The sequence below is a fragment of the Misgurnus anguillicaudatus genome, chromosome 8 (genome assembly GCF_027580225.2).
Source record: "Misgurnus anguillicaudatus chromosome 8, ASM2758022v2, whole genome shotgun sequence".
In the NCBI taxonomy this organism is placed as follows: Eukaryota; Metazoa; Chordata; class Actinopteri; order Cypriniformes; family Cobitidae; genus Misgurnus; species Misgurnus anguillicaudatus.
In genome coordinates this window covers 4,133,696-4,160,816 of record NC_073344.2, presented here as the reverse complement: position 1 = coordinate 4,160,816, position 27,121 = coordinate 4,133,696, and the positions used below count along the sequence as shown (strand labels likewise).

The window sequence follows — 27,121 nt, the reverse complement described above, 5'->3', positions numbered from 1 at the left end:
AATACATGTATTGTTCCACCCCTACTCTGTAGTACAAACTTTGACAGAGGCACTAAGGTTAAAAATGAACATGAGATTGTGAGCCAGGTGGCCCAGAGTGTGCCGTAACTACAGGACTTCAAATAGTCGCGAGTGGCACAGTAAATCATGACTTAAAGGTTGGCATCTGGGACAGTAGGTTGGCAGGCTCTTTGTATGAAGTGCCGTAAAATTTTTTGGCTGAGATGGCGAGTAACCCTGTGATAATTTTGACAAACTGAAAACCATTTGTTTTTGACACCCCCTTCTTTCAAAGCATGTTTAGTTCCAGTGTTGGCTTGTGGGGAATAAAGTGGCACCTTGGATATTTTAAGAGTCATTCAGCCTTTTAATGCTCTTTATCTGACTTCCTGAGACTTGTTACTCTTGTTTTGATCAGTGGACAAATGGAGCAGAGCTGTGTCTCTCTAGCAAGTTAAAAACAAAGTTTATCATTCTCATTTTCTAAAATGTACAACTCCCTATTGATTCCAAAATGCAACTCCTTAGTGCACTATTTGGCTGATTGTCTTTTTATAGTTTTTTTTCTCTTTTTCACTCTTTCTGCCTGTGATTTTCTCTTAAACTCTCAATTTCAGAAGCACATACAGTATCACATTTGTTCGCACCGTTTCTGCTCATCTTCCAGCAGGGCCAGTTTACTCTGGACATCCAGGTTGTGTTCCTCCTTAAAGCACTGTAGACGCTGTGCTGAAGAGTCAAGGTGAGACTGCAACTATGAACACAGACAAACACTGTTTTACTCACAACATGCCTCAGACAGGAGCAGATACTGTTGATTTCTTATATCAAAGAACTCCAACTATGCTTTCGTGTGTTGTTTCTTTGAAACTTCTATGTGAAGCAGAGATGAATTCCTTCTTAATACTGTGAATATGTTCGATGGGACATACCGAAAGCCTTAGTTTCTCCGACTCAGAGGTTTTCTCTAGCACCTGCTGCTCTAGAGTTCCACATCTCTTCTTATACTGGAGCAACTGTGGATACAAACACACTTTTGTTTTTTCTGCAATGTACTGTAGGATGGTGCACATTGCCAGCTTTGCCAAAACAGTTTTGCAAATATTCCAATAACTTTATCATTCTCCAGCTTTAAATGGTAAAAGGTTAAATGAAACCAAACAGTGGACCTTAGCCTGTAGTTTCTGAACTAGCTGGGCCTGCCTATGTTGACTCTCCTGATAGGCCTGCAGCTTCAACTTGTAAGATCTGCCGTTTTCTTTTAGCCAGCCTTGCTCGGCACCATACACGCTCTGCTGGTCTGAATCTCCTGACTGCTGCAACAGCATCTGCTCCAGCTACAACAAAATATACACACAGTGGCCAATTCATAGTCTGTAATATGTTTTAGTGTCATTAAATAATACATTGAAAAGTGAGAAAAATTAAAACAATTGAAAAATTTCCTCACAATAATCAGTGCTATATTCTATTATCAATCTGGAATCGTGAAGAGTTAGGAATGTCAAATGAATTTCGCGTATTTTAACTGGCACATTAAATTTCTCTCAGAACTCCAAAAATTAATCAAACATAACATTTTTCTATTAGGACTGCAAGTAAATAACTGTAATTGGGCATCTGAATAAAAAATAATAAAGTGCTTTAGGGCAAACCTTAAATAAGTTGGTGGTCTAATAAATTGGTTAAGGACTGTACAGTATGTATCTTTTTTACTCTAACTTATATCTTAGCCCAGAACTTATATATTATACCTGCATTAGTGCGGGTGTAGCCTGTGGACTAGCATAGCCACTCAGATGGTAAAGCTGGTCAACTGCCACTGCCACTTAGTCACATAGTCATTGGGTATGTGATTCTAACTGATGAAACTATGATTTTCGTATGATTTTCTTTTCTCTTTTGTATTTTCCTCTTTGTATATTATGGTGTTTTCAAGTACTGTAATTTTGTGAAACAACATCATGCCTAGGGACTGCAGATATCTCTGGCATAACACTTGGCATGGTCCCAGTTCAATAAATAAATAAAAAACAAAATACTTTCTTGTCAGAAGTGCTGCTGGTTAAACAGGTGAAGATGTTTGCCAAGCAATTCAACATGGTGATCAGCCATGCAGGTAGTTTTAGTTTTAGTTGTGTGTATTTATGTGTAACAAAGAGTTGGGACAGTATGTCTAGAGATTTTCTTACACAATGGTGGTGTTTTTTGCCTTTATTCCCATCCTCCTGCAGGATCTTCAATCTCAACATCCCATTACCATTCCAACCCCTCCCATCCCTCTTTAACCCCCAGTGGATATCATGGTGCCAGACACCCAGTCCCTACTAACAAAAAACACATGTTTCCTCTCAACTGAATAACATGCTGTCTCAGCTGATTCAAACTAAGCAAGAAAGAGAAAGAAAGAGAGGGATGGTAAGAATCACCTTTAACCCCCACCACACACAAAAGAAAGAAACACAGAAATGTACAGATACAAACAACTTACAGCCAATATTGAACTTGCATACTAACACTTCACAAGTACCACTAAGCTTAACAGCACCAGTCTTTACAAGATGCAGGGACAATAGTCCCACTGTTTCCAACTGCAGCCAAGGGCTTCCCAAACCTTAATAAAACATTTTTCTACAGTCATTGAGAAAGCTTTAATTTCATACAGTATACTACAAAGTAGGGCAAACTAGCACCCGACTCTGGGCGGTTTTGGGGTTCAGAGCTCATGAGAGAACAGGGACTTATTATACAGACTGTTGTTAAGGTGACAGCTTTTGAAAGCTGAAACAGAAAATGAAAAACATGGGTGGAGGAAAAGTCAAAAAGAAAGAGAGCGGGAGAGGGAGGGCGAGGTCAGGAGTTGGGGGGCATTGGGTGCAGCAGCAGCTGTGTTTAAAGGCTCCTTTGGAAACAGCTGTACTACACTATTGATTATGTATCTTTGCAACTATTTTGGCACAATTAGAGGCAATTTGTTGCTACAACACAAAAGCTTACTAAATGTGTTTGATGCAAAGACGTAAAAAAAATCACACACACAAGCTTATTCCGGTGGACTTATGAGATGTGCTACAGCACAACTTAAATGTATATAATTTCATAAAAAAGCTTTTCCTGCAATAAACAGAAGATTTACAATATACGTATCATTAACATGGTCCATATTAACACATGGTTATGGTATTGATTGACTCGGCATGCCAAACCGTTTCTCATCAACTTCGAAAGAGAGAATCCAGCTTTTTCGATCCAAATCTTAACCTTAACCATCTTACTACAAAATGATTTCAGATTTGCTACTGAAGGAAACTTTCCCAGCAATATCAGAAAGACAGAAGTTGGTCTACATCTTTTGTAAAAGCTGTACTTTAAAAGCAGGGCTGATGGATGATGCAATGACATGTGTCGATATTGGATCCCTCTTTCTAGCAGCACTAAACAAACCCTGCATTATGATGGTATTAAATTCAAGAGCTGGTATTTCTCTTATATTGCAGCCAATCTGCAGCCTCAGGCTTGGCTTTGGTCCCTGGGGAGAATGCTGTCACACGTGTCTAGAGGCCACTGAGGCTCTGTGGTGTGTAAGCAATGAATTTTCAAATGGTTGTTAGCCACACACAAATTTGCTCTTGCTGTTCAGAATTAAAGTTTCTACAGAGCCTGCATTTTGTCATAACTTTATAATGATGTGTAATCGACAGAAAGCAATGACCATTGCCTGCTGATAGGAGAGAGGTGTCCGCCCGGATGGGTTGTGTGTTGCAACTTGCGCTGGTGTTTGAAAGGGGCACGTTGGAAGAGGAGACTGAGCCCACGACGGAACAGTATTTCAGGCATATGAATGATCACATCATGCGTTGTTCATACAAAATTATGAAACGCGAATGTTAAAGTGATTTTTAGTCGTGTTTCAAACTCAATATTCAATATGCTTGTGGGCATTAGTGAAAGTGCGGGTGTTTTTTCTCCTTATCGTGCATAAACCTTGTCGACATCAAGCTCTATCAATGATCTATCAGTGTACTGGATTATTTCACGAGCACACCCTATCATGTCTCACTGTCTGTTACCAGACCTGTTAAAGATGCGGTTTCTGTAATGTGTGCAAGAATCCCGAATGGATGTTTATAACGCGATGCTTGGGGTAAAGAATATGCATGCTTACATACAGAAACAGTGATATTAAATTACTTAAACTGTGATTTTTGCCATTTCGCCCACCTCTCTCAACATTCATTTCACTTGCACTACACTCAAAATCACGTTCACGCTCTTCCCTTGCATGCCATTTTGTAAGAGCAAAAGATGTGACTGTTGTGGCCTCAGAACACGTGTCTACACTACTGTAGCATTGCCACTCTGTGCATTGCTATGGCTGAAGAAAACATGCCCTTCCTCATTAACATATTAGACACGGAAATGTAAAAATAAATACGTGTGGAAATAAATACATGTATAAATAAATACATGTGGAAATAAATAAATGTATAAATAAATAAACGTGGAAATAAATAAATGTATAAATAAATAAATGTAAAAAATAATTAAATGTTCACATAAATACATAAATAAATACATAAATGTGGAAATTAATAAAAGAATAAATAAAAATGTTTAATAAAATACAGAAATAAATAAATGTTTTAAAAATATTTTAATACAAAAATAAAGAAATCAAAGTTGCAATACTCATTTATGTTTGTTTTTTATATTGCTCTGCATATTTATTTTTGTATTTATTTATTTATTTATTTATGTTTGTTTTATATATTTCTTTGTACATGTATTTATTTATTTATTTATTTATAATTTTTGACTCTTAGTCCTCCATAATCCAAGAGTATACTGAATTTTTTTTCCTAATGGATCATTCATCTTTTTTTATTGAATTTATGCTAACTGAAGATGTTTCCTTAGTTTTACAAAGAAGAAAGTGTTTGGAATGAGAGTACACCAAATAAAGAGATGACAGAATAAGTCTTTGAGAGAAGGATCACATAGGTTTTTACACAAACAGAGTGCAGATTTAAAAGCTCACGTCCTGGTCCATCAACTGATCACACAGCAGTGTATCTGTACTTTTTATAGTCCTCAGCAAGAAAATCATGTTGTAAGAGAGGCCCCATCCCAAATGCTGGTCTTTCATTTATAGTCTGACATTTTACAATAATGGACAACATGCTAGATATTGAAAAGTCTGGATTTATATTGCCTTATGGTTTTCCCGTTTTCATGCTCTCCTCAGATTCAGTATATTTTTATGGAGAGAGAGGCCTTGTGCTGCCCTCTCTCTAAAATGTGTTTCGTGTTAGAATTTTATATTTCTTAATATTTATGATTTGTGCCACTCCTTGTATTGTCTCGCTTGATAAATATTTCTCAATACATCAAGGCACGGCAGCTCTTTGATCTCATCTGCCAACAAGAGAACATTCAAGGCCACTGAAAGCTCTTTGCAAAAGGGCCAAGAATATTCAGGCCTCCCTACCACGTGGTCATGAGGGTGGATTGATCCTCTAATATGAAAGAAAACATATATTTAGAATTATGTGTTATGTTCATTTTCTATCAAACTTTCTGTGGTTCCAACTCTGTACCAATTATTCACTTAAATGGTAAAATATTTTCATATACTTTATATTAATCACCATATACAATTGCAATTATGGTTTATTAAATAGCAGAACTGAATACATTTTGCTGATCATGTTTATGTGTTGAAAGATGTTGCTAGAGAAGAACCCGTCTATTGTGCATATTTACAAATAATCAGAAATTGCAGTTAAGGCAGGGCTCCAGACTAACTTTTTTTACTAGGAGCACTATGACTGAAAATTTCAGGAGCACTAGGAGAAATTTTAAGGGCACACCTTAAATCAGCCTGCAATGCATTTATTCACATTTCCCCCCAAAATAACTGTATTAGGCCTACTGACAAATACTTTAAGAAACAAATTAACTTAACTCTATGCATTTGTTTAGATGTAATTATTCACAATTGATCAAACTTCCAGAATAGGAGAATCATACAACCCCCTTGACTAATTCGAATAAGATACCCCAAAAGACCAATTTACAACAAAAGGTGCAACATATCAGCAAAATATATCTTTTAAATTAGCAATAAATATTCCCTATAATACAATCACTAGTTTACATTTACGCATTTGACAGATGCTTTTATCCAAAGCAACTTACAGTGCATTACAAAGTATACCTTTCTTTTTTTTTATCAGTATGTGTGTTCCATGGGTTCAAACCTATGACCTTTTGCGCTGCTAAAGCAATACTCTACCACAGAGCCATACAGGAGCACTAGTTAGATTGTAATTAATTTGTTGCTTTTTCCACCCAGAGCGCTCCTTCAAAAGCGTGTGGCGCGAGAGGCGGACAAAACACGAGGCGCTTGGAGCGGATAAACAGCACGCATAACGCTCAATGCCCATAGAAAACCATTCAAAAAAGGCACCTGCCACTGCTATAAATGCGTTTGGTGTGATCCACCCCCCCATTTTTAATGTTGCACAGCTTGCTATGTTAACCCTTTTGTTGGGACAAATATAAACATTTGCTGGGTTAATTTAACAACACTGGGTTTGTCCATTTTTTTTATTTTAGCATTCAATTAGACCTAGTGTAGCATAGAATTAAACCTAATATATTAAAGTTGGCCCATATGAGGCGAAATGTCCCACGTATTGTACATGTCGAATAAAAAAAGCCTTTGCTGATTTTTATTTACTGAATCTTGTTTAGACTGATCTACAGTAAACTTTTAAAACTGGGTTATTTTCAACCCAGTGCTAAGTCAAAAAGGGACAAACCCAAAAATAACCCAGCATTTTTAAGGTGTAGATAATCTTAGCTTGTTAAACCCTTGTGGGTTGTTCCCATTCACTACCCTTTCGGGTTGTTCGTATACAAAAAAGGCCACGGAATCAAACGGCAGTAAAATTTTATCAAATTAATTTTTTTTCAATTTTTTTTCATAAATCTGTTAATCAACCTCAGTACTGATCAAACTTACCAAATGTTTACAAAATTTCCATGATTTTAACTCTTTAATTGCCAAGTTCATAAGTGGTGTCACTAATTTGGGGGGAAAAACACACAAATTGACTGATTTTCAATATAAAAAGTGATTGTGGACTTGGTCTTAATGTCAAAACGTCGATATTGTACGTTTCAGTGTGTTTTAAACGTAAGTAAATGTATGTATTGTACAACCACACTGAAACATAAAAATACACACGTATTCTCATGAGATCATGTTGGTTAATCAGGTCTTCTAAACTGATGCTGAACTGGTTTAGCTGGTCAGCTAGCTGGCCTCCAAATCTGATTTGCTATTACTGTTAACCGTCTGTTTTTATAAACAGCCACAATTACTACAGTGCAGTTAAAGATAAATCTGCACTCTTCACCCTGGGTGCATTAACCAGAGTTGAGTGAATAAGAAGAGCACTTCCACCCGTTAACAAACGTTTATACACATACACAAGGGTTGAGAAACAAAAAATACATTCAAGCACATTCAAATACCGCACATGAATAATATGTTCACTTCAATTCCAAACCCAGAGGCAATGACCAAATCTTGTGCTTTCAATTTCACCCGTAAACAAAGCTCAGAGAACAGAGTCAACCATATGCTGTGGCATGCAGGGGGTTACAGCTGTGAGCGCTTCTTACTGGCTTGGCCTTAACCCAGAGGGTTAATAAAAGGAATAAATGTAGTGAATAATCTGTCAGATTCCCAAACACAGCTGGAGCGGACATACAATTCCTCTCTCTCTCTCTCTCTCTCTCTCTCTCTCTCTCTCTCTCTCTCTCTCTCTCTCTCTCTCTCTCTCTCTCTCTCTATATATATATATATATATATATATACACACAAAGTTGGCAGAATGCATTTTATACTGTACAAACTGTATATTCTATTCCTCAACTTACCCCAGTCCCTAACCCCAACCATCACAAAAACCTGTTGGCAGTCTTTAATCTATGAACAAAGTACATTTATTATGTTCCTTATTACACTTCCTGTGTCCCCGTAAACCATGTTTATAGCATAATAAACATGTCATTATACACTATTCATGTCCACGTAAACCACAAAATACCCCCCACACACACACTTTATATTAATAAACACGCTTACTTGAATTCTACACACATTTAAATTCACCAATGCATACACAAACATTCACATACTGTATACATAAACAAATACTATACACACAACACAAAAACCTATATCCTTTGTGCCTAGCTGTCCTCATTATTTGTGCCCTTCTTCTCTGTCCCTGGTGGAGTGCGGACCCACTGAAAGATGTCCAGCTGATTGTGAATGTTGCTTTTGCAGCTCCAATGTGAATAATAAAACAATACTGGCCAAGAAACAGAGAGCTATGAAGCTCCCCAGCTCAGAGACCCCACTGCAAACCCCAGGCACAAACTAAAACTATCACCATGGAGCACTGTTTGACTACAGTCACAGCTGCTGTAGAGATGTCCTATTGGGAGGTAAAAACGGGACACAGCCAATATGCACATGCAAAATGCAAACACAAACACATGTTCGTTCACAATACTGCATCAAGTGGCCTTGAAATTTGCTTCTCAGTCCTCCCGCTTGTGACCTGGAAACTGATTGAAATCTTGTAGGACATCATAATTCTTTAATTCCACTGTGAGGAGGTGAGGAACAAGGAGTGGGGGGGCTTTTTGAGGAGCTAAAAGCGATCGAGGATACACTTTATATGGAAGTGTTTCATCGACTGCACCTGACGTATGTTTAAATCCCCTCCCTCCTTCACTTCTTCAAATCATATTCAAAGATGCATAAATGTTAATATTCATTATTAAGTTACTGTAAATAAAGACTCATTTTTCAAACAGTAAATTTGATATTGATGCATACCGGTAGACACAATTTTGACCCTGGACCACAAAACCAGTTGTAAGTTGCATAGGTATATTTGTAGAAAAAGCAAAAAAGTACATAGCATGGGTTAAAATTATTTTCCAAAAATGCCAAAAAATCATTAGTATATTATGTAAAGATTATGTTTCATGAAGATATTTTGTAAATTTTCTATCGTAATTATATCAAAACTTTATTTTTGTGCACGGTGCAGCAAATTCGCAATCAAAATTGGCCAAAAACTTGCTTACAAACTTTGCTTTCCTACACGTTCCTTAGAGATTTGCCATTCAAGTTTGGTTTAGGTGACCATACGTGCCATTCTACCTGGACGCATCCTGGCCAGGATTTGGTCCATCTTCCGTAAGTCGTATTTGTCGACCGCATATGTCATAGAGGATTATTATTACAGAAAAGCAACCGTTCCATTTTAAGGTAAAAATGAAACTAAAATTGTATGTCTTGTGTTTTTTAATGAATGGCGTATGTGGTCAACAAATACGACTTCCAGAAGACGCATCGAAATCCTGGCCAGGACGCGTCCAGGAAGAATGGCACATATGGTCACCCTAGTTTATGTAAAAGCTAACAACTTCCCCCATTTAGTTAACAAAGTCATTACAGCGGTAAGCCAGTAGAGAGCACTAAAAAAATCTTTTGATTAATTTGTGTTGCTGTATACCAGGGGTCTCCAACCCTGCTCCTGGTGAGCTACCATCCTGCAGATTTTATCTTTCAGCTAATCAAAGTGTTGAGGGTTGCTTGATAATTACAGACAGGTGTGATGTAGCAGGGTTGGAACTGAAGTCATATCTCATTACGGAATTTTAGACTGTTGAATAGAGAATGTTCACTTGTGACAATTTGCCCCATCGGCGGGTAAATTGTCACACTAGATTATCTAAAAAGATGAACCCTACTTAATTGAGATTATTGATTTTCATTTTTACATTTAACCAGAACTGGAAATATTAACTCTATTCACACTGTGCTTAACCCTGGGTTATCTCCATTCTAAATTGGGATGCAAAATGATTAATCACGATTAATCTATAGCAGAATAAAAAAAATTGTTTACATCATACACTCACCTAAAGGATTATTAGGAACACCATACAAATACTGTGTTTGACCCCATTTCGCCATCAAAACTGCCTAAATTCTACGTGGCATTGATTCAACAAGGTGTTGAAAGCATTCTTTAGAAATGTTGGCCCATATTGATAGGATAGCATCTTGCAGTTGATGGAGATTTGTGGGATGCACATCCAGGGCACGAAGCTCCCGTTCCACCACATCCCAAAGATGTTCTATTTGGTTAAGATCTGGTGACTGTGGGGGCCATTTTAGTACAGTGAACTCATTGTCATGTTCAAGAAACTAATTTGAAATGATTCGAGCTTTGAGACATGGTGCATTATCCTGCTGCAAATAGCCATCAGAGGATGGTCAGAAACAATGCTCAGGTAGGCCGTGGCATTTAAACGATGCCCAGTTGGCACTAAGGGGCCTAAAGTGTGCCAAGAAAACATCCTCCACACCATTACACCACCAGCAGCCTGCACAGTGGTAACAAGGCATGATGGATCCATGTTCTCATTCTGTTTACGCCAAATTCTGACTCTACCATCTGAATGTTTTAACAGAAATCAAGACTCATCAAACCAGACAACATTTTTCTAGTCTTCAACTGTCCGATTTTGGTGAGCTTGTGCAAATTTTACCCTCTTTTTCCTATTTGTAGTGGAGATGAGTGGTACCCGGTGGGGTCTTCTGCTGTTGTAGCCCATCCGCCTCAAGGTTGTGCGTGTTGTGGCTTCACAAATGCTTTGCTGCATACCTTGGTAGTAACAAGTGGTTATTTCAGTCAAAGTTGCTCTTCTATCAGCTCTTCAATCAGTCGGCCCATTCTCCTCTGACCTCTAGCATCAACAAGGCTTTTTCGCCCGCAGGACTGCCGCATACTGGAAGTTTTTCCCTTTTCACACCATTCTTTGTAAACCCTAGAAATGGTTGTGCGTGAAAATCCCAGTAACTGAGCAGATTGTGAAATACGCAGACCGGCCCGTCTGGCACCAACAACCATGCCAAGCTCAAAATTGCTTAAAGCCGCTCTATGCATTTTTGGCGTTTTTGTCAAACAGCGACCCCTAGAGTCGCTGGAGAATACTTGCAACTGTCGTAATTTCCCACTCTAGTACTCCGAAGATAATGACCAGGTAATGTTTCACAATTTCATATAAATATTAGGCTACTGCATAGTCTACTAAACTACAGATGATGGTAATAGGATAATAAGAAGTTTATTCCAAGTGTAGAGTGCATATAATAATAAAGTACCGGGTTTGCTAGCTTATAACGTTTTTACATGATTGCAGCTAAATCACAAGTAAACATTACAAAATGCCATGACAAAGTTAATTGTGTACGTTGCATTATTTCACAACGTTGTTCGTTATAATGTCACTATACATGATTATTGCTATTTATCATAATAGTTTGCAAATTGTGCATGTTTACACTATTTACAACCTCAAGGCTTATTTATGTCCTGATAATTATGTGAGATATTGACAACTGTTGTCATGATAATCGCATGACATACTACAAGCAAGCGCAACAACATACAACATAGACCGCAAACAAGTTAACAAATAAGAGATTTACTTACTAGTCTATCAACAAGATCGCCAGATCAGCATCCCATCCAGTGCTGTCTTTTAGCTCACGCCAAAGAGTAAAACCCTGACCGAGTGGGACTCTTGTCCGGTTCCAAACGCGGTCAGATTCTCTTTTCCTTTTCCTACTCTCTTCCGAACACGCTTTCTTATAGGCGCTGTATGTAGTTTACAGTGGCCTCTAGTGGTGATGTTTCAGATTGCAACCAATAAGTTTACAAGCGCGTGCTCGAACTCATAAGCGACAGCCAGACTGAGATGTAACACAACGGAGAAAGCATCACACAACATGCTGGAAACTCAGGTAAACTCCCACTGCAACGTTTAATTGACTGCATTTAGCCTATGTAATGTAGTGTTACGTAGGTAAATTTACGGTAAGATAACGAAAACGGTTAGTGAACTACACTGAACAGTTTCAGTATAACAGTAAAGCCCGGTATACACTGTGCTATTTTAAATAGTCCTTTAGGCTTGATGCTTGCCACACTGTGAGATCAATATCGTAGTTAGGGCCATGTCACACTGTATTATCTCAGTTTCCATCAATGTCAGACTGTACGAGTTTAAAGACTTTTAAAAAGTGGACACACGCAAACAAACGCGTCCGCAGTTTTACGTCATCGATCGGCGACGGCTGGGCGAACACACGCTAAAGCGAAGGCTAGCAAACCGAAACAACATCTACAAAACTAAAGCACATAATCGAAATATATTTGACATGCTTTGTCGTAATGTTAGCTTACCTGTCCAAAAGAATGAAAGCCAACTCCGGATCCGTTTTTATACCCAAAACAAAGCGGAGGATTCTCCATAATTCAAATGCCCTGCCAATGTTAATCTGTGTTTTTTTTAAATCCGAAGTTGATCCGATTCAAGTTTGGCCTTACAAGCTTCAGCAGATAACTTTTTTTCTTCACAATACGTGGAGTTTGTGTTGGAGTCTGTGTTGTGCTGGGAGCAGGTCGTTTCAGTCTGTTATCAGACAGTGTCGTCGCTGTTGAGCGCAAAGTCAGTAGACGAGGCGAGAGGCTCGGGAACGCGCATGCGGGTGACGTCACTGGATTTCGCGTCAAATCCGACCCGGTACTTTCCCATAAAAATTATAATATTTTTTTTCAGAGGTAATAGCCAAACCTGCAATGTGGATCATTTTAATGTGAGATTACAACCCATTCGCACACAGCCAATTGAAAAGGGATTCATTTAAGTAGAAACGTTACGTACAGCACCTTTAACTTTTAAATCGTTTAGCATCACGTCTCAAATTCGCGTGTGCAGTTGTTGTTATAGGCTTGATGGACTTCATGCAGCGCTGCAAGAACCTACAGCCGGATGACGTCAAAGTGCCGTCTCGGATCATTCTCGCGGTACTTTGACGTCGTCCGGCAGTCGGTTCTTGCAGCGCCACACTAAGTGGAACAAGCCTAACGTGTGTGACGTCGTTGCCGTAAAGCCAGTTGTGATTCTCGCGAGATTTGTCAGGGGCGGTTCTCTCAAGCTTGCATTGGTGGTTTTGCTAGCGCCGTCCTCCCCAAGCTTCAACAGGAGGATGATTCGCCCTACTATGACTTTGTTTACCACTGAAATAACTTTGAAGCTGTTATATTAAGGTAAAATAACTGCATAGTGTGTCTTTAAATCACCTTTCTTTCCCATTCTGACATTCAGTTTGGAGTTCAGGAGATTGGCTTGAACAGGACCACGCCCCTAAATGCATTAAAGCAACTGCCATGTGATTGGTTGATCAGATAATTGCATTAATCAGGAATTGAACAGGTTTTCCTAATAATCCTTTAGGTGAGTGTATATGTGTGTGAACTGTGTATAATAACTTTGTATAGATAAATGCACACACATGCATGTTTATATTTAAGAAATGTTTACATCTGTACTATATACATTTGTATATTTATGTATAATTTATATTATACATAAATATAAATACTTAATATATAAATATATATTTTTTCTTACAATTATACATGCACGTGTGCATATTTATATAAACATAATTATTATACACAGTTCACACACATATATGATGTAAACAAAAACTTTTATTCTGCTATAGATAAATCGCGATTAATTGTTATGCATCCCTAGTTCTAAACCCTGCTTTAAACCCTAGGTTAAGGATCGTTTCACAATTGGAATTTAAAAGCGGAGTTATCCCTGAAATTAACCCAGTGTTATAAAACCCTGCTAGCCCTGCTTTTGTGGGGTTAACCCCGCAATCCGGTGCCAAATGCGCACAGTTTGAAACGAAGTAGACCCCAATTAAAACACAGCTCAATCAGCATTGTCTCATAACTGATGCAGAAATATTTCTGAACACAAGTGTTGCGAAGCTTCACCTCTAACGACATTTGAGAGATCAAGAGCTATACAGTATGCTGCCACAAAGTTTGGTGGTCATTTATTATTTCTCTATATACACTGTAAAAAATACTTTGCTGGCTTAATTTTTTTGTTTAATCAACTCAGATTTACAAGTAATTTCAATTTACTATTATTTGTTTTGACAAGAGATAAGTTACACGCAGACCTCTATTTCAAAACTTAAGGGGTGAATGTGTGTGTCATACGCAAAAAAATAATAATAAAAAAGAAATAAAGTTCAAAAGTTGGACTGTAAGTGAATGAGACTTACAAGAGAGCATGATTGCTCTGTGATATTTACACCCTTATTAAAATGGCTGTAATCTGTACCACAATAGTGCTTGATCTATTAAAAATAATTTCATTGGTATATGTCTGCTAAGGTGGAATGGACAAGACTTCAAATGGAAACTGTTTAAAAACATATAAAAACATTGAGAATATTACATAAACTGTTTAATGTTTTATTTAGATTTTCATCTAATTTTGTTCTGGGCAATTTGCCTGATCATTTTATCGCTTTATAAAAATGAACCACTGCTGAACAAATATACAACTAATAACACATATAACAAATATAACACATATAAAGAGAAACACAAGGAGACATGACATAAAAAAACATAATCTGATGGTTTCTTTAAATTTCACAAAAATACATGCACATAACTGAGCTTAATTTGAGAATTAAGATATCCTCACAAAAATGTTTATGATTGCTTATACATTCATAACCTCTTGAACCTTACTTAGTGAACAAAAATACTGCAGGAATTGGAAAATATGAACTTTTCTACACATAATTATGCCAGACCTCTTTGTGATTTCTAGAAGATTGGGGAGAATTAAACCTTGCTAATAGTACAGAGCACAAATTACTACAGGAATGTTATAAACGCCCAAAACTATTATTTTTGTGTAACGTTAAACACACTATGCAGTTATTTTACCTTAATATAACAGCTTCAAAGTTATTTCCGTGGAAAACAACGTCATAGTAGGGCGAATCATCCTCCTGTTGAAGCTCGGGGAGGACGCCACTAGCAAAACCACCAATGCAAGCTTGAGAGAACCGCCCCTGACAAATCTCGCGAGAATCACGACTTGCTTTAAGGCAACGACGTCACACACATTAGGCTTGTTCGACTTCGTGTGGCGCTGCAAGAACCGACCGCCGGATGACGTCAAAGTACTGCGAGAATGATCCGAGACGGCACTTTGCCATCATTCGGCTGTAGGTTCGTGCAGCGCTGCATGAAGTCGATCAAGCCTATAACAACAACTGTACGCGCGAATTTGAGACGTGATGCTAAACAATTAAAAAGTTAAGAAAGCGCGTTCGGAAGAGAGTAGGAAAAGGAAAAGAGAATCTGACCGCGTTAGGAACCGGACAAGAGTCCCACTCGGTCAGGTTTTTACTCGTTGGCGTGAGCTTAAAGACAGCACTGGATGGGATGCTGATCAAGCGATCTTGTTGATGTACTAGTAAGTAAATCACTTATTTGTTAACTTGTTTGCGGTCTATGTTGTATGTTGTTGCGCTTGCTTGTAGTATGTCATGCGATTATCATGACAACAGTTGTCAATATCTAACATAATTATCAGGACATAAATAAGCCTTGAGGTTGTAAATAGTGTAAACATGCACAATTTGCACACTATTATGATAAATAGCAATAATCATGTATAGTGACATTATAACGAACAACGTTATGAAATAATGCAACGTACACAATTAACTTTGTCATGGCTTTTTGTAATGTTTACTTGTGATTTAGCTGCAATCATGTAAAAACGTTATTGCTAGCAAACGCGGTACTTTATTATTATATGCACTCTACACTTGGAATAAACTTCTTATTATCCTATTACCATCATCTGTAGTTAAGTAGACTATGCCGTAGCCTAATATTTGTATGAAATTGTGAAACATTACCTGGTCATTACCTTCGGAGTACTAGAGTGGGAAATTACGACAGTTGCATGTATTCTCCAGCGACTCCAGAGGGGTCGCTGTTTGACAAAAACGCCGGAAATGCATAGAGCGGCTTTAATGCTGCGTTCACAGTTGGCGGTCATCTTAATGTTTCACACGGATTTTGTTGTTGATGAAAAACTAGCATGCGGGTGAAAGTCAAGTTCAGGTATCGTTACACCGGCTGAAACATCCATCCACGGTGTGGATGCTGCACATAAACAAAGATAAAGCTAAAAAACATAAAGCTTAAAATGTGAACATCACGGTTGTTGTGGTTGCTAGTTATTCTCTGCTGTTTGCTTTCTGTAGCACTGTATGGGATTGCGGTTACCAAAAGTCTATCCAACGTTAAGTTTGGGCCACAAAACCTATACCGCGACAGCCCTAAATCATGTGACTAAAAACATGTAGCCCTTTGTGATTGACAGCTATCCATCTAGCGCATCTCCCAGCACAGGATCACCCTCATTATGTGTCCAATATATTTCTGCATCAGAGTTATCATGCGGAGTTAAAGGGGACATTCCACAAGACGTTTTTAAGATATTAAATACATTTTTGATGTCCCTAGAGTACATTATGTGAAGTTTTAGCTCAAAATACCATATAGGTAGCCTGACGTTGTCATACTCAATTCTAGTCAGAATTTGAGTCTGATACCACTCCATTGGGCTATGATTATGAGGCGTGTCTCAACCGAAAAATGCCTCTGCACTCAATTGGATAGACCTACGACCAATCAGAGCAACGGAGTGTGTGACGTATGTTGAAATGACATCTTTTGCAGCCTGACCGAACTGCTAGTTATTTCGCTACAATGAGACTAACATTGTGACTTAAGTCTGAGTTAGCGAACGTACATCAACACCTACTATGTTTACAACATTTAATTTATATCACAACATTAAGTATTTACTAAGTCATACAGTCAGACTATCTCTTACCATTTGTACATTAGTTGAACTTCATCCACAACGATACTCATTACGTTTGCTAGAAAAATATCGGAGCCTAGCATGTCCCTCCACTAATTCAGCAGCCACGATTCCGGGGTTCCGAAAAGAAGCTGGCAACGACCGCTAATTATATCCATCTCGTCGTGCATGCCGAGTTGCATCGCCGTGATATACCCATTTCAGTTGCTTCTTTAAATCGGTCCTCATTAAGTGCGACCAGCTTTTGCCGAATCCCGTAGAAAGGCGGCAAAACATCTTTCAGATCAACAAATGCCTTGATCGCGTTTCTCTGTTCCTCTTTTAAAATCAATGCTCTGTTGATATCTTTTAAAACACACTCAATGTCAGAATCCACACTTCTGAATTCTACAGTGGCAGTCATTTCGTTGTGATTCAACACACTTGCTCTTTGGTGACGTGGTTGATTACGTTACTGTTGATCATCTGTCCATCACCGTATAAAGCCCGTCCTGACAATTTGATTGTTCGACCAGCTTTGGGTCTCGCATAGTAGCTCCTCAACGGAGAAACCCCAGACCGATCTTCCCGTCTTTTAAAATGTTGTGGCCGGGGCAAAGATCGGCTGGCACCCAGGCTACCATATAGGTAATTTATTGTGGCATGTTAAAATAGGCACTTTATGAGCAAAAATGCACTGTTTTTGTGTGTATCCCTTTAAATCCAAATGACCTGCTCAGGTGGGTGGAGTCTCAAGCGCTCGCTGTAGTCAAGACAAAGCATCAGGGAGATTTTCTCACGAAAGAAGTTATGTAAGCGATGCTAAGCATTATATATTTGAACGAGTTTAAAAAGTCAATCATCTGTTTTATGCATACTAAACACATGTTTATCAACAGATAGGGAACATTTTGGAATAAAAATAAAGACTTTTAGGTCTCATGCTGCCAAGGTTTTAAACAGACACAATGATTTTCAGCATGTTACAATAAAATATACGTCTTTGACCAAACCACACAAGCACATTTAAATGATCTGTAATAAAACAACACGTTTAATGATTAAACTTTAGAGAAACAGATCAAATGACATGTTTAAGTTTATTGTGTATAATTGAACACAATCGCGTTTCTGTCAGTCTCTCACTCTCTTTCTTGTAACTCCTCATATTCATTTGAAACTTCAGAGAAACATTAAACAACATATTTATGCCTATTGTGTATGATAGTGATAGTGAATCCTCGTGTTCATTCATATAAACTTCAGAGAAACATATTAAACAACATACTTGAAAGCGAACCGTCGCGTTGCTCTCTCTCTCTCTCTCTCTCTCTCTCTGTTGCACTAAGGTAAGGTTAATCCTTTAGAACGTTAATTCAATCTTTAGAAAGACTATTAAAACTACAAGTTATAAGATTGTAGGCTCCTGTTTGTGTTTGAGGGAATACAAACGCGTCGTGCTATCAGTCATTCTTTCTCTCTGTCTATCGCGCTCGTGAGGCCATTCATGGTTGGATAGCACAGTTAAAGAGGCGGTATCATTATAATAAGAGCCCCTTAATACATCATGGGGGAGCGAAATTCGAATGAACTATTTATTCACATGCTTGCAGAGAGAGCCTTACCAAAACAAAGTTACAGGTTTGCTATTTTTCATGTTTTCTGGGTTAATAGAAGCACTGGGGACCCGATTATAGCACTTAAACATGGAAAAAGTCTGATTTTCATGTAATGTCCTCTTTAACATTAAATGCTGCTTCACATTGGAAACTTTAAGGACTTGACAGCGGCCTGCGGACTCTTATTCTGCCTGACAGAAAAAATCCAGGCCGTGGTTTGGCCAATCAGATGTAAGGGTCATTTTTGCGACAACCACTAGTATAAATTTAATATAGAGCCCATGAACTGATTTGTATACCACAAATAAAAAAAATAAAATTGAGCCATAATATAGGATATCAAATGACCAAAAGTACACGGACCTATGAAATCTTTTTCATTCCTTGTTTCTTTTTCTTGGTGATTTACCTCTTTGCTTAAGATCTCATGGCCCTGTGATTGCTGTTTTTCTACAGTGCTCCGTTTGGTTAACATTTCAGCTTTATCATACATCTAACTCTGAGTTTGGGTAACTCCTACAAAAACACAGTCTCACACAATCCTAGTCCAAAAACTGCCTCGGAGCTGTAAAATATATACCCATGCAATCCCCTGACATACATCCACACATACAAATGTACACACTCCCACATAAATACACATGCACACACACAACCCCAGTGCCTGAGAACCTCAGGCTGGCAGTTATCCAGTATCAACAGAGTGAGGTCAAAGTTCACCTCAACATTTTCTCCATCCCCCTGAGACAATGCAGCTTTTTTAAACTGGGTCAGGGTTTATCCTGGTTCACAGGGAATTTATAAAGGTCAAAAAAGCTTGCTGAAACTATTCTGGGAGACAGAGGTGTGCTTTCAATGGCAAAACTCAAGCTTCTTGCCCAAAAATTTAGAGGGAAACTTTCATGGTAAGTGCTTCTCTCTTTCGATTAGTTAAACGCTGTAAGATGTGCCACAGTGGGTCTGTTCTGTCACAATGGGGTTTAGACTCTCCCCAGGAGACAATTTTCAGAGCCACTAAGTCCATTTTATCTCAACCAATTGCCAGATCAAAGACAAATAAACAAAACATATAAGATATAATTCAACAACACAACCACAAACTCTAAAGTGGTTAAATTCTCATTTCATCACTCAATTTCTGCAAAAACGTTGGTAAAAAAGTATCATAAAGGTGTTCACCAATATTCTGTTCCAAGCATCAATGAGCAGCCTACAGAAAGTTGCCTATAGAAAACTTCCTATAGCAGTATCCAAACAAAATCCGAACCTTAACGTTGGGTAGACTTTTGCAAAGAATTAATAAAAACAGTCCCTCTAGAGTAGATTATTTCTGATAACAAGCAAACTAAATAACAATTAAATTGCCTTCAAATCATAGCTAAAGCAGATCAACTACTACACTGAGCTTTAGCGTTACTGTGTAAAATGTGCGTCCAGTGAAACTGTCTATTTGTAGGCAACAAATCTTTGCAGCAAATTGCGTTCCTCACGCAAAGGACACATGAGACTTGACTCGCATTTAATACAGGTGACGCAAAAGGTACAACATCTTTTAAAATGAACATTTCTCTTGCTTTGTCCCATCTTTGAGTTATGTTTTCCATTGAGCTCAGCACAATGCGTTCTGGGGATGCAGGAATATGTCTTAAATGCTGCCGGTGCGGACACCTGACATTTTGGAACTCAAAATGGACAAAAGGACAACTAGTACACCTTAGTCTGGTCAAACATTAGTCTATTGGTACTAAATCAAATCAACACAGTCACAGTGTAAGTAATCCATGTACATCAAGTAAGAAGAAATGAAAATGATATATATTCCTATAGCAAGACAGAGGAAGGATGAAAAATGCATAAAAAAGATTGATCACCTCCTCATCATATGCTGGCAAGCTGTTATGACACAATAGTTATGCATATAGCATTTCTACAATATATTACCATAACATTGTGATGTTTACATTCATATGCATGGTGTCTATTAACTTAACACTGGCAAGGTTTTAATTGGCTTGACGTGGAGAGGGGGAGAGAGAGAGAGAGAGAGAGAGAGAGAGAGAGGGAGGGAGGGAGGGAGGGAGGGAGGGAGGGAGGGAGGGAGGGAGAGAGAGGGAGGGAGGGAGGGAGGGAGGGAGGGAGAGAGAGAGAGAGAGGGAGGGAGGGAGGGAGGGAGGGAGGGAGAGAGAGAGAGAGAGAGAGGGAGGGAGGGAGGGAGAGAGAGGGAGGGAGGGAGAGAGAGAGAGAGAGCACTTTCTTGTCTCCAAAAATATAAATGTGTGGATTAATATGGACATTAATATGAACCAGACTTATTAAGTTTTAGCTTATGCCTTAAAATAGGGTTCTTGGGCAATGTGCACAGTTGGCATTCATTAGACAGCAAAAAGAGGGCACTGTTATCACAAACAGTGCCTTTGTGTTCAATGTAAAATTAGTGTTTTCTTTCACAGTCTCATGAGAGAAGGCCATTGACCTTTTAATTTTCCCCTAAACAGCATGGTGGGGAAAGACAGACAGTGGCCAAGGTAATGCTATAAGAGAACTTTTCTTCAAAGTTGACACCCAGCGTGCGTGGATTGCCGTTACTACGTATTCAGTGCATGAGGAGATTTCACTCCTTTCTGCTTGAGTTCTGCGCACGGCTCAATTCAAGCGGCGAGCTGCTGCAGACCCAGACTCATTTTCCTATGGCTCTGTGTATCAATGAAATGTAAGCCTGTAGTTTAGTCTGACAACTGAAAATTATTAAAACTAATGTCAACTAATTTTCTAATGCCCTTTTTACAATTGTCACGTAGTGCCCCCTGTGTCCCTGTGTTCTGTCATTCTGGTGTTTTGTTATACTTGTGTTTTGGGTTTATATTATGTCTCTGTGTACCTGTGTTTTACCTGTGTTCATGTATACCCTTGTTCCTAGTGGAGCTCCCTGTGTTAATTAGTGTCTCCGCCCCCTTGTTTGTTACTATGGTTATTCATTGTGTTCATGCCTCTCCCCTTGTGTGTTGTCCTGGTTACATATTGTTCCTGCTTTGTCATTGGTTATTGTCATGCATATATACTCTGCCTGTTCAGTCCCTGTTTGTGGTTTGTTGTTAGATGTCGCTAGTCCTTTGTGTTTCCCTGGTTTTGTTTTTGCCTTGTTTTTCACCTTTTATTTGTAATAAACTGCACTTGGATCCGTACCTTTTTGCCTCATCTTGTCTCACCCAGTCTCATCCGTGACAGAACAAACCACCCATTAAGGATCCAGCAGCAATTCCTCACTCCCCTGTGTGTTTTCCCTCGTGCTTCCAAGGTTTCCCTGTGTTTGGTCCGACCCCGCTCACAAGATGACTTCCGCCGTGTCTGAGCCTGTGCACAAGTCGCAGGGTTATCCGGTTCATCCCATGAAAGCCCGGGTCGGCCGTTTGATCTCCAGTATTTTGGATTACCCGCTGATCACTGTCCGAGCGACCAGAATCTCTGGATCGCTCGTTTCCTCGAGTGAATCTTCGCTGAGTGAATCCCCGAGTGAATCCCCGAGTGAGTCCTCGAATGTATCTACGAATGCGTCCTCGACTGAATCCCCGAGTGAATCTTCCCTGTGTAAATCCCTGAGTGAATCTTCCCTGTGTAAATTCCTGAGTGAATCTTCCCTGAGTCAATCTCCGAGTGAATCTTCCCGGAGCAGATCCCCGAGTGAATCATCGGCCAGCAGGTGTGTTACATCACATGAGACAGCTACAGAACTCTGGAAACAGTTTGTGCCAATTGATTCACTGAAGGCCTCGGAGCTCCCCGAACTTTTTAATCTGTGTGAATCATCCATGTTGGCACTGGCGTTGTGCTATGTTTTTTCACTGTGTGGCTCACCAGTTCGACGGCAGGTCAACCAGACTCATGAGCATAAGTCCCCCGAACACCCTCAAATGGCTAGAAGATTCGAACATGAACCATCTGAGTCTACTGAGTCAACTGAGCCTACTGAGTCAACTGAGTCTACTGAGTCCCCTGTGCCGAGTGAGTCCCCTGAACCGAGTGATTCCCCTGAGTCTCCTGAACCGAGTGATTCCCCTGAATCCCCTGAACCGAGTGATTCCCCTGAGTCCCCTGAACCGAGTGAATCTCCCGAGTCCCCTGAACCGAGTGAATCTCCCGAGTCCCCTGAACCGAGTGAATCTCCCAAGTCCCCTGAGCCGAGTGAATCTCCCGAGTCCCCTGAGCCGAGTGAATCTCCCAAGTCCCCTGAGCCGAGTGAATCTCCCGAGTCCCCTGAGCCGAGTGAATCTCCCGAGTCCCCTGAGCCGAGTGAATCTCCCGAGTCCCCTGAGCCGAGTGAATCTCCCGAGTCCCCTGAGCCGAGTGAATCTCCCGAGTCCCCTGAGCCGAGTGAATCTCCCGAGTCCTCTGAGCCGAGTGAATCTCCCGAGTCCCCTGATTCTTCTGATTCCCCTGAGCCGAGTGAGTCTTCTGATTCCCCTGAGCCGAGTGAGTCTTCTGTGTCTTCTGAGCTGAGTGAGTCTTCTGTCTCGTCTAAGTCATCTGAGCCGAGTGAGTCTTCTGATTCCCCTGAGCCGAGTGAGTCTTCTGTTTCCCCCGAGCTGAGTGAGTCTTCTGTGTCTTCTGAGCCGAGTGAGTCTTCTGTGTCGTCTAAGTCATCTGTGCCGAGTGAGTCATCTGTGCCGAGTGAGTCATCTGTGCCGAGTGAGTCATCTGTGCCGAGTGAGTCCCTTGTGCCACATTGGTCAGCTAGTGTGGCCACCCCGAAGCTCCAGAGAATTCCTATTGACACCAAAACTATGGCCAGTAATGAACTCCCTGCCTGTCCCAAGATGGCTGTCCCCAAGCTCCTTGCCCTCACTGTCTGGTCCGCTATGACTATATGTGTACTCACTGCCCTGTCTAACCAGGCCCAGAGGGCCTCTCTCTGTCCTCCTCTACCCAGGTTCCTGGTACCACCAGCACCACCCTGGTATCCAGTCCCTCTCTGGGCCCTGCCGGCTCCGCCCTGGGTTCCTGACCTGCCCAGGCTTCCTGCTCTGCCACTCCGCCCTGGGTTCCTGCTCTGCCCGCAGCTCCTCCCTGGTCCCAGTCTCCGCTCTGGCTGCCTGCTCTGCCTGCGGCTACGCCCTGGTCCCAGTCTCCGCTCTGGCTGCCTGCTCTGCCCGTGGCTCCGCCCTGGTCCCAGTCTCTGCCATGGCTGCCTGCTCTGCCCGCGGCTCCGCCCTGGTCCCAGTCTCCACTCTGGCTGCCTGCTCTGCCCGCGGCTCCGCCCTGTTCCCAGTCTCCGCCCTGGCTGCCTGCTCTGCCCACGGCTCCGCCCTGGTCCCAGTCTACGCCTACAGCTCCGCCTTGGTCCCTGTCTCCGCCTGCGGCTCTGCCTTGGTCCCTGTCTCCGCCTGCGGCTCCTCCTTGGTCCCTGTCTCCGCCTGCGGCTCCTCCTTGGTCCCTGTTTCCCCCCGCGGCTCCGCCTTGGTCCTTGTCTCCGCCCGCGGCTCCGCCTTGGCCCTGCCTCCGCCCGCGGCTCCGCCTTGGCCCTTGCCCCTGGACTTGCATGGCCCTGGCCCACCATCCCTCCCCCGGGTCCACCTCCATACCACCGCCCACCTGGACTTATGTACTTTGGGTGTTTTCTGGTGGGCGTCTGGAATCCGCCCTTTTGAGGGGGGGCTATGTCACGTAGTGCCCCCTGTGTCCCTGTGTTCTGTCATTCTGGTGTTTTGTTGTACTTGTGTTTTGGGTTTATATTATGTCTCTGTGTACCTGTGTTTTACCTGTGTTCATGTATACCCTTGTTCCTAGTGTAGCTCCCTGTGTTAATTAGTGTCTCCGCCCCCTATGGTTATTCATTGTGTTCATGCCTCTCCCCTTGTGTGTTGTCCTGGTTACTCATTGTTCCTGCTTTGTCATTGGTTATTGTCATGCATATATACTCTGCCTGTTCAGTCCTTGTTTGTGGTTTGTTGTTAGATGTCGCTAGTCCTTTGTGTTTCCCTGGTTTTGTTTTTGCCTTGTTTTTCACCTTTTACTTGTAATAAACTGCACTTGGATCCGTACCTTTTTGCCTCACACAGGTTGAGAATCAGGAACACCCATGGAGGGAACACCATACCAGTGTTTTCCAGGCTTGCGGTTTGTGGCGGCACATTCGCGGCACGCATGTTCACTTACACTGTATTTTTGCAACTTAAATGAGGCTCAGTGGAGCGTGTCGACTTACGCCACGGGTTTTTGTACAAAAACTGTCATGTGATACAGAAGTAGTAATAAATGCAATGTGCAAACATTTATTTGTGGTTGTCAATTTTGATTTTGTAGTGAACCGAGAAATAAATATATGGGGATGGGGATACATTTCAACATTTTAACGATGCACTCACATGTATGATGTCACAACCGTAGGCAGCGCAAAAATAACGACACGCTTATAATCCCTACCACTCTCAAGTGATACTAAACTCAATGGAAAAACTAACCAAGCCAAAGTTAAATGAGCGGACCCGACCTGACCGTGAGGTACAATGCATTGGAAAAGTGGCATTAGAGGTACTGTACATATTGGTACCTCAAAGGTACATATCTTTCCCTAAATGGTACATATTAGGAACTTTTTAAAAGGTACCATCCCAGTGATAACTTTTGTACCTTTATTTCTGAGAGTGTAGAGACAGAATAAACTCTAGCTGTGGCTCATTTTATTAATCAGACCTGCATAACCTTTGAGGCTGCTCATTACATTTTCAGAGCCAAAGTCCAGCTTCAATAAATATATATTGGTCCATGTTACACAGTTAATTTTCACAAGGCCCTTTACCACTGAGTTTGTTTATCAAAAACTCTAAACAGGTTTTCCCCCTCGGAAAGAGCACTGTGGCTCTCTGATGTTTGCTGTGCACATATTTCATTTCAAAGCCATGTAGCTCCCTCTTTCTCTGTCAAAGAGCCTCTGTGACTCCTTCCCTTGATCTCTTCCCTACACACAGATCTGTCTATCCACCGTCATGCACAGAAAAAATAAAGGAAAATAGTAATCAAATCCAAAGGTGCTCCATCAGCCTCTCACATTATTAGTAATGTTTTTTTCTCTGTTTTCAGTCTTTTATAAACTGCTGGACAGAGGCCAACATTCAAAGATTTTTATGGAGAGACGCACTGTGTACACTCATAGTGCATACAACCCTTGCCACCAAGTTTCTCAATGAGAATCCCTGAACGTTTATTATCAGAACCAGGAAAGATTTTGATGGAAGTAATCTCCACCATGCTAGCATCTTTTGACTTGCAAGCAAGATCTAATAAATCTGCATATAATACTATTCTTATTCAAGACAGAGATAAATGCTTTTTTAGGTCCAGGGTATTGGCACTTTTAATCATATTTCGAGTGCACAATATTCAATTTTTATAGATATAAATTGATTTAAGTTTCATTTCTGATCAACCTCTGGGAATCTCATTGAGTGAAGTTCAAGCGTGTTTTGTATGCCTAGTACAATAGTCTTAGAACAGTATAATATAGTCTTAGGCAACCACAAGCTTCTTGTTTTAGCAAACTTTTAATGACCTACCATATTTATTTTTTGCAAATTGCATTTAGCCAAAAACATGGTTGCACTTTTTTAGTAGTAAAACCACGGTTTCTATAAGGTATAATTGTGACATTATAACAAAATATTTAAATAGAATAAGCTATTTATGAATATTACACTCACCTAAAGGATTATTAGGAACACCATACTAATACTGTGTTTTACCCCCTTTCGCCTTCAGAACTGCCTTGATTCAACAAGCATTTTTTAAATGTTGGCCCATATTGATAGGATAGCATCTTGCAGTTGATGGAAATTTGTGGGATGCACATCCAGGGCATGAAGCTCCCGTTCCATCACCACATCCCAAAGATGCTCTATTGGGTTGAGATCTGGTGACTGTGGGGCCATTTTATTACAGTGAACTCATTGTCATGTTCAAGAAACCAATTTGAAATGATTCGAGCTTTGTGACATGGTGCATTATCTTGCTGGAAATAGCCATCAGAGGATGGGTACATGGTGGTCATAAAGGGATGGACATGGTCAGAAACATTGCTCAGGTAGGCTGTGGCATTTAAACGACATGCCCAATTGGCACTAAGGGGCCTAAAGTGTGCCAAAAAAACATCCCCCACACCATTACACCACCACCACCACTAGCCTGCACAGTGGTAACAAGGCATGATGGATTCATGTTCTCATTTTTGTTATGTCAAATTCTGACTCTACCATCTGAATATCTCAACAGAAATTGAGACTCATCAGACCAGGCAACATTTTCCAGTCTTCAACTGTCCAATTTCGGTGAGCTTGTGCAAATTGTAGCCTCTTTTTCCTATTTGTAGTGGAGATGTGTGGTACCCGGTGGGGTCTTCTGCTGTTGTAGCCCATTCGCCTCAAGGTTGTGCGTGTTGTGGCTTCTCAAATGCTTTGCTGCATACCTCGGTTGTAATGAGTGGTTATTTCAGTCAAAGTTGCTCTTCTATCAGCTTAAATCAGTCGGCCCATTTTCCTCTGACCTCTAGCATCAACAAGGCTTTTTCGCCCACAGGACTACCGCAAACTTTGTAAACCCTAGAAATGGTTGTGTGTAAAAATGTCAGTAACTCAGCAGAT

General features: G+C 40.5%; 1 protein-coding gene across 3 annotated transcripts in view; it reads right to left on the bottom strand.

Moving 5' to 3' along the window:
* crocc2 (ciliary rootlet coiled-coil, rootletin family member 2) overlaps positions 1-27,121 on the bottom strand; it is a 117,912-nt gene that overhangs the window by 74,017 nt on the left and 16,774 nt on the right. For all 3 annotated transcript variants that reach the window (XM_073870142.1, XM_055213078.2, XM_073870143.1), the window contains 3 exons: positions 1,170-1,337; positions 933-1,016; positions 648-754 (listed from right to left, as the gene is read on the bottom strand). In XM_073870142.1, the coding sequence (XP_073726243.1) occupies positions 648-754; positions 933-1,016; positions 1,170-1,337 (359 nt within the window). The remainder of the gene's footprint in view (positions 1-647; positions 755-932; positions 1,017-1,169; positions 1,338-27,121) is intronic.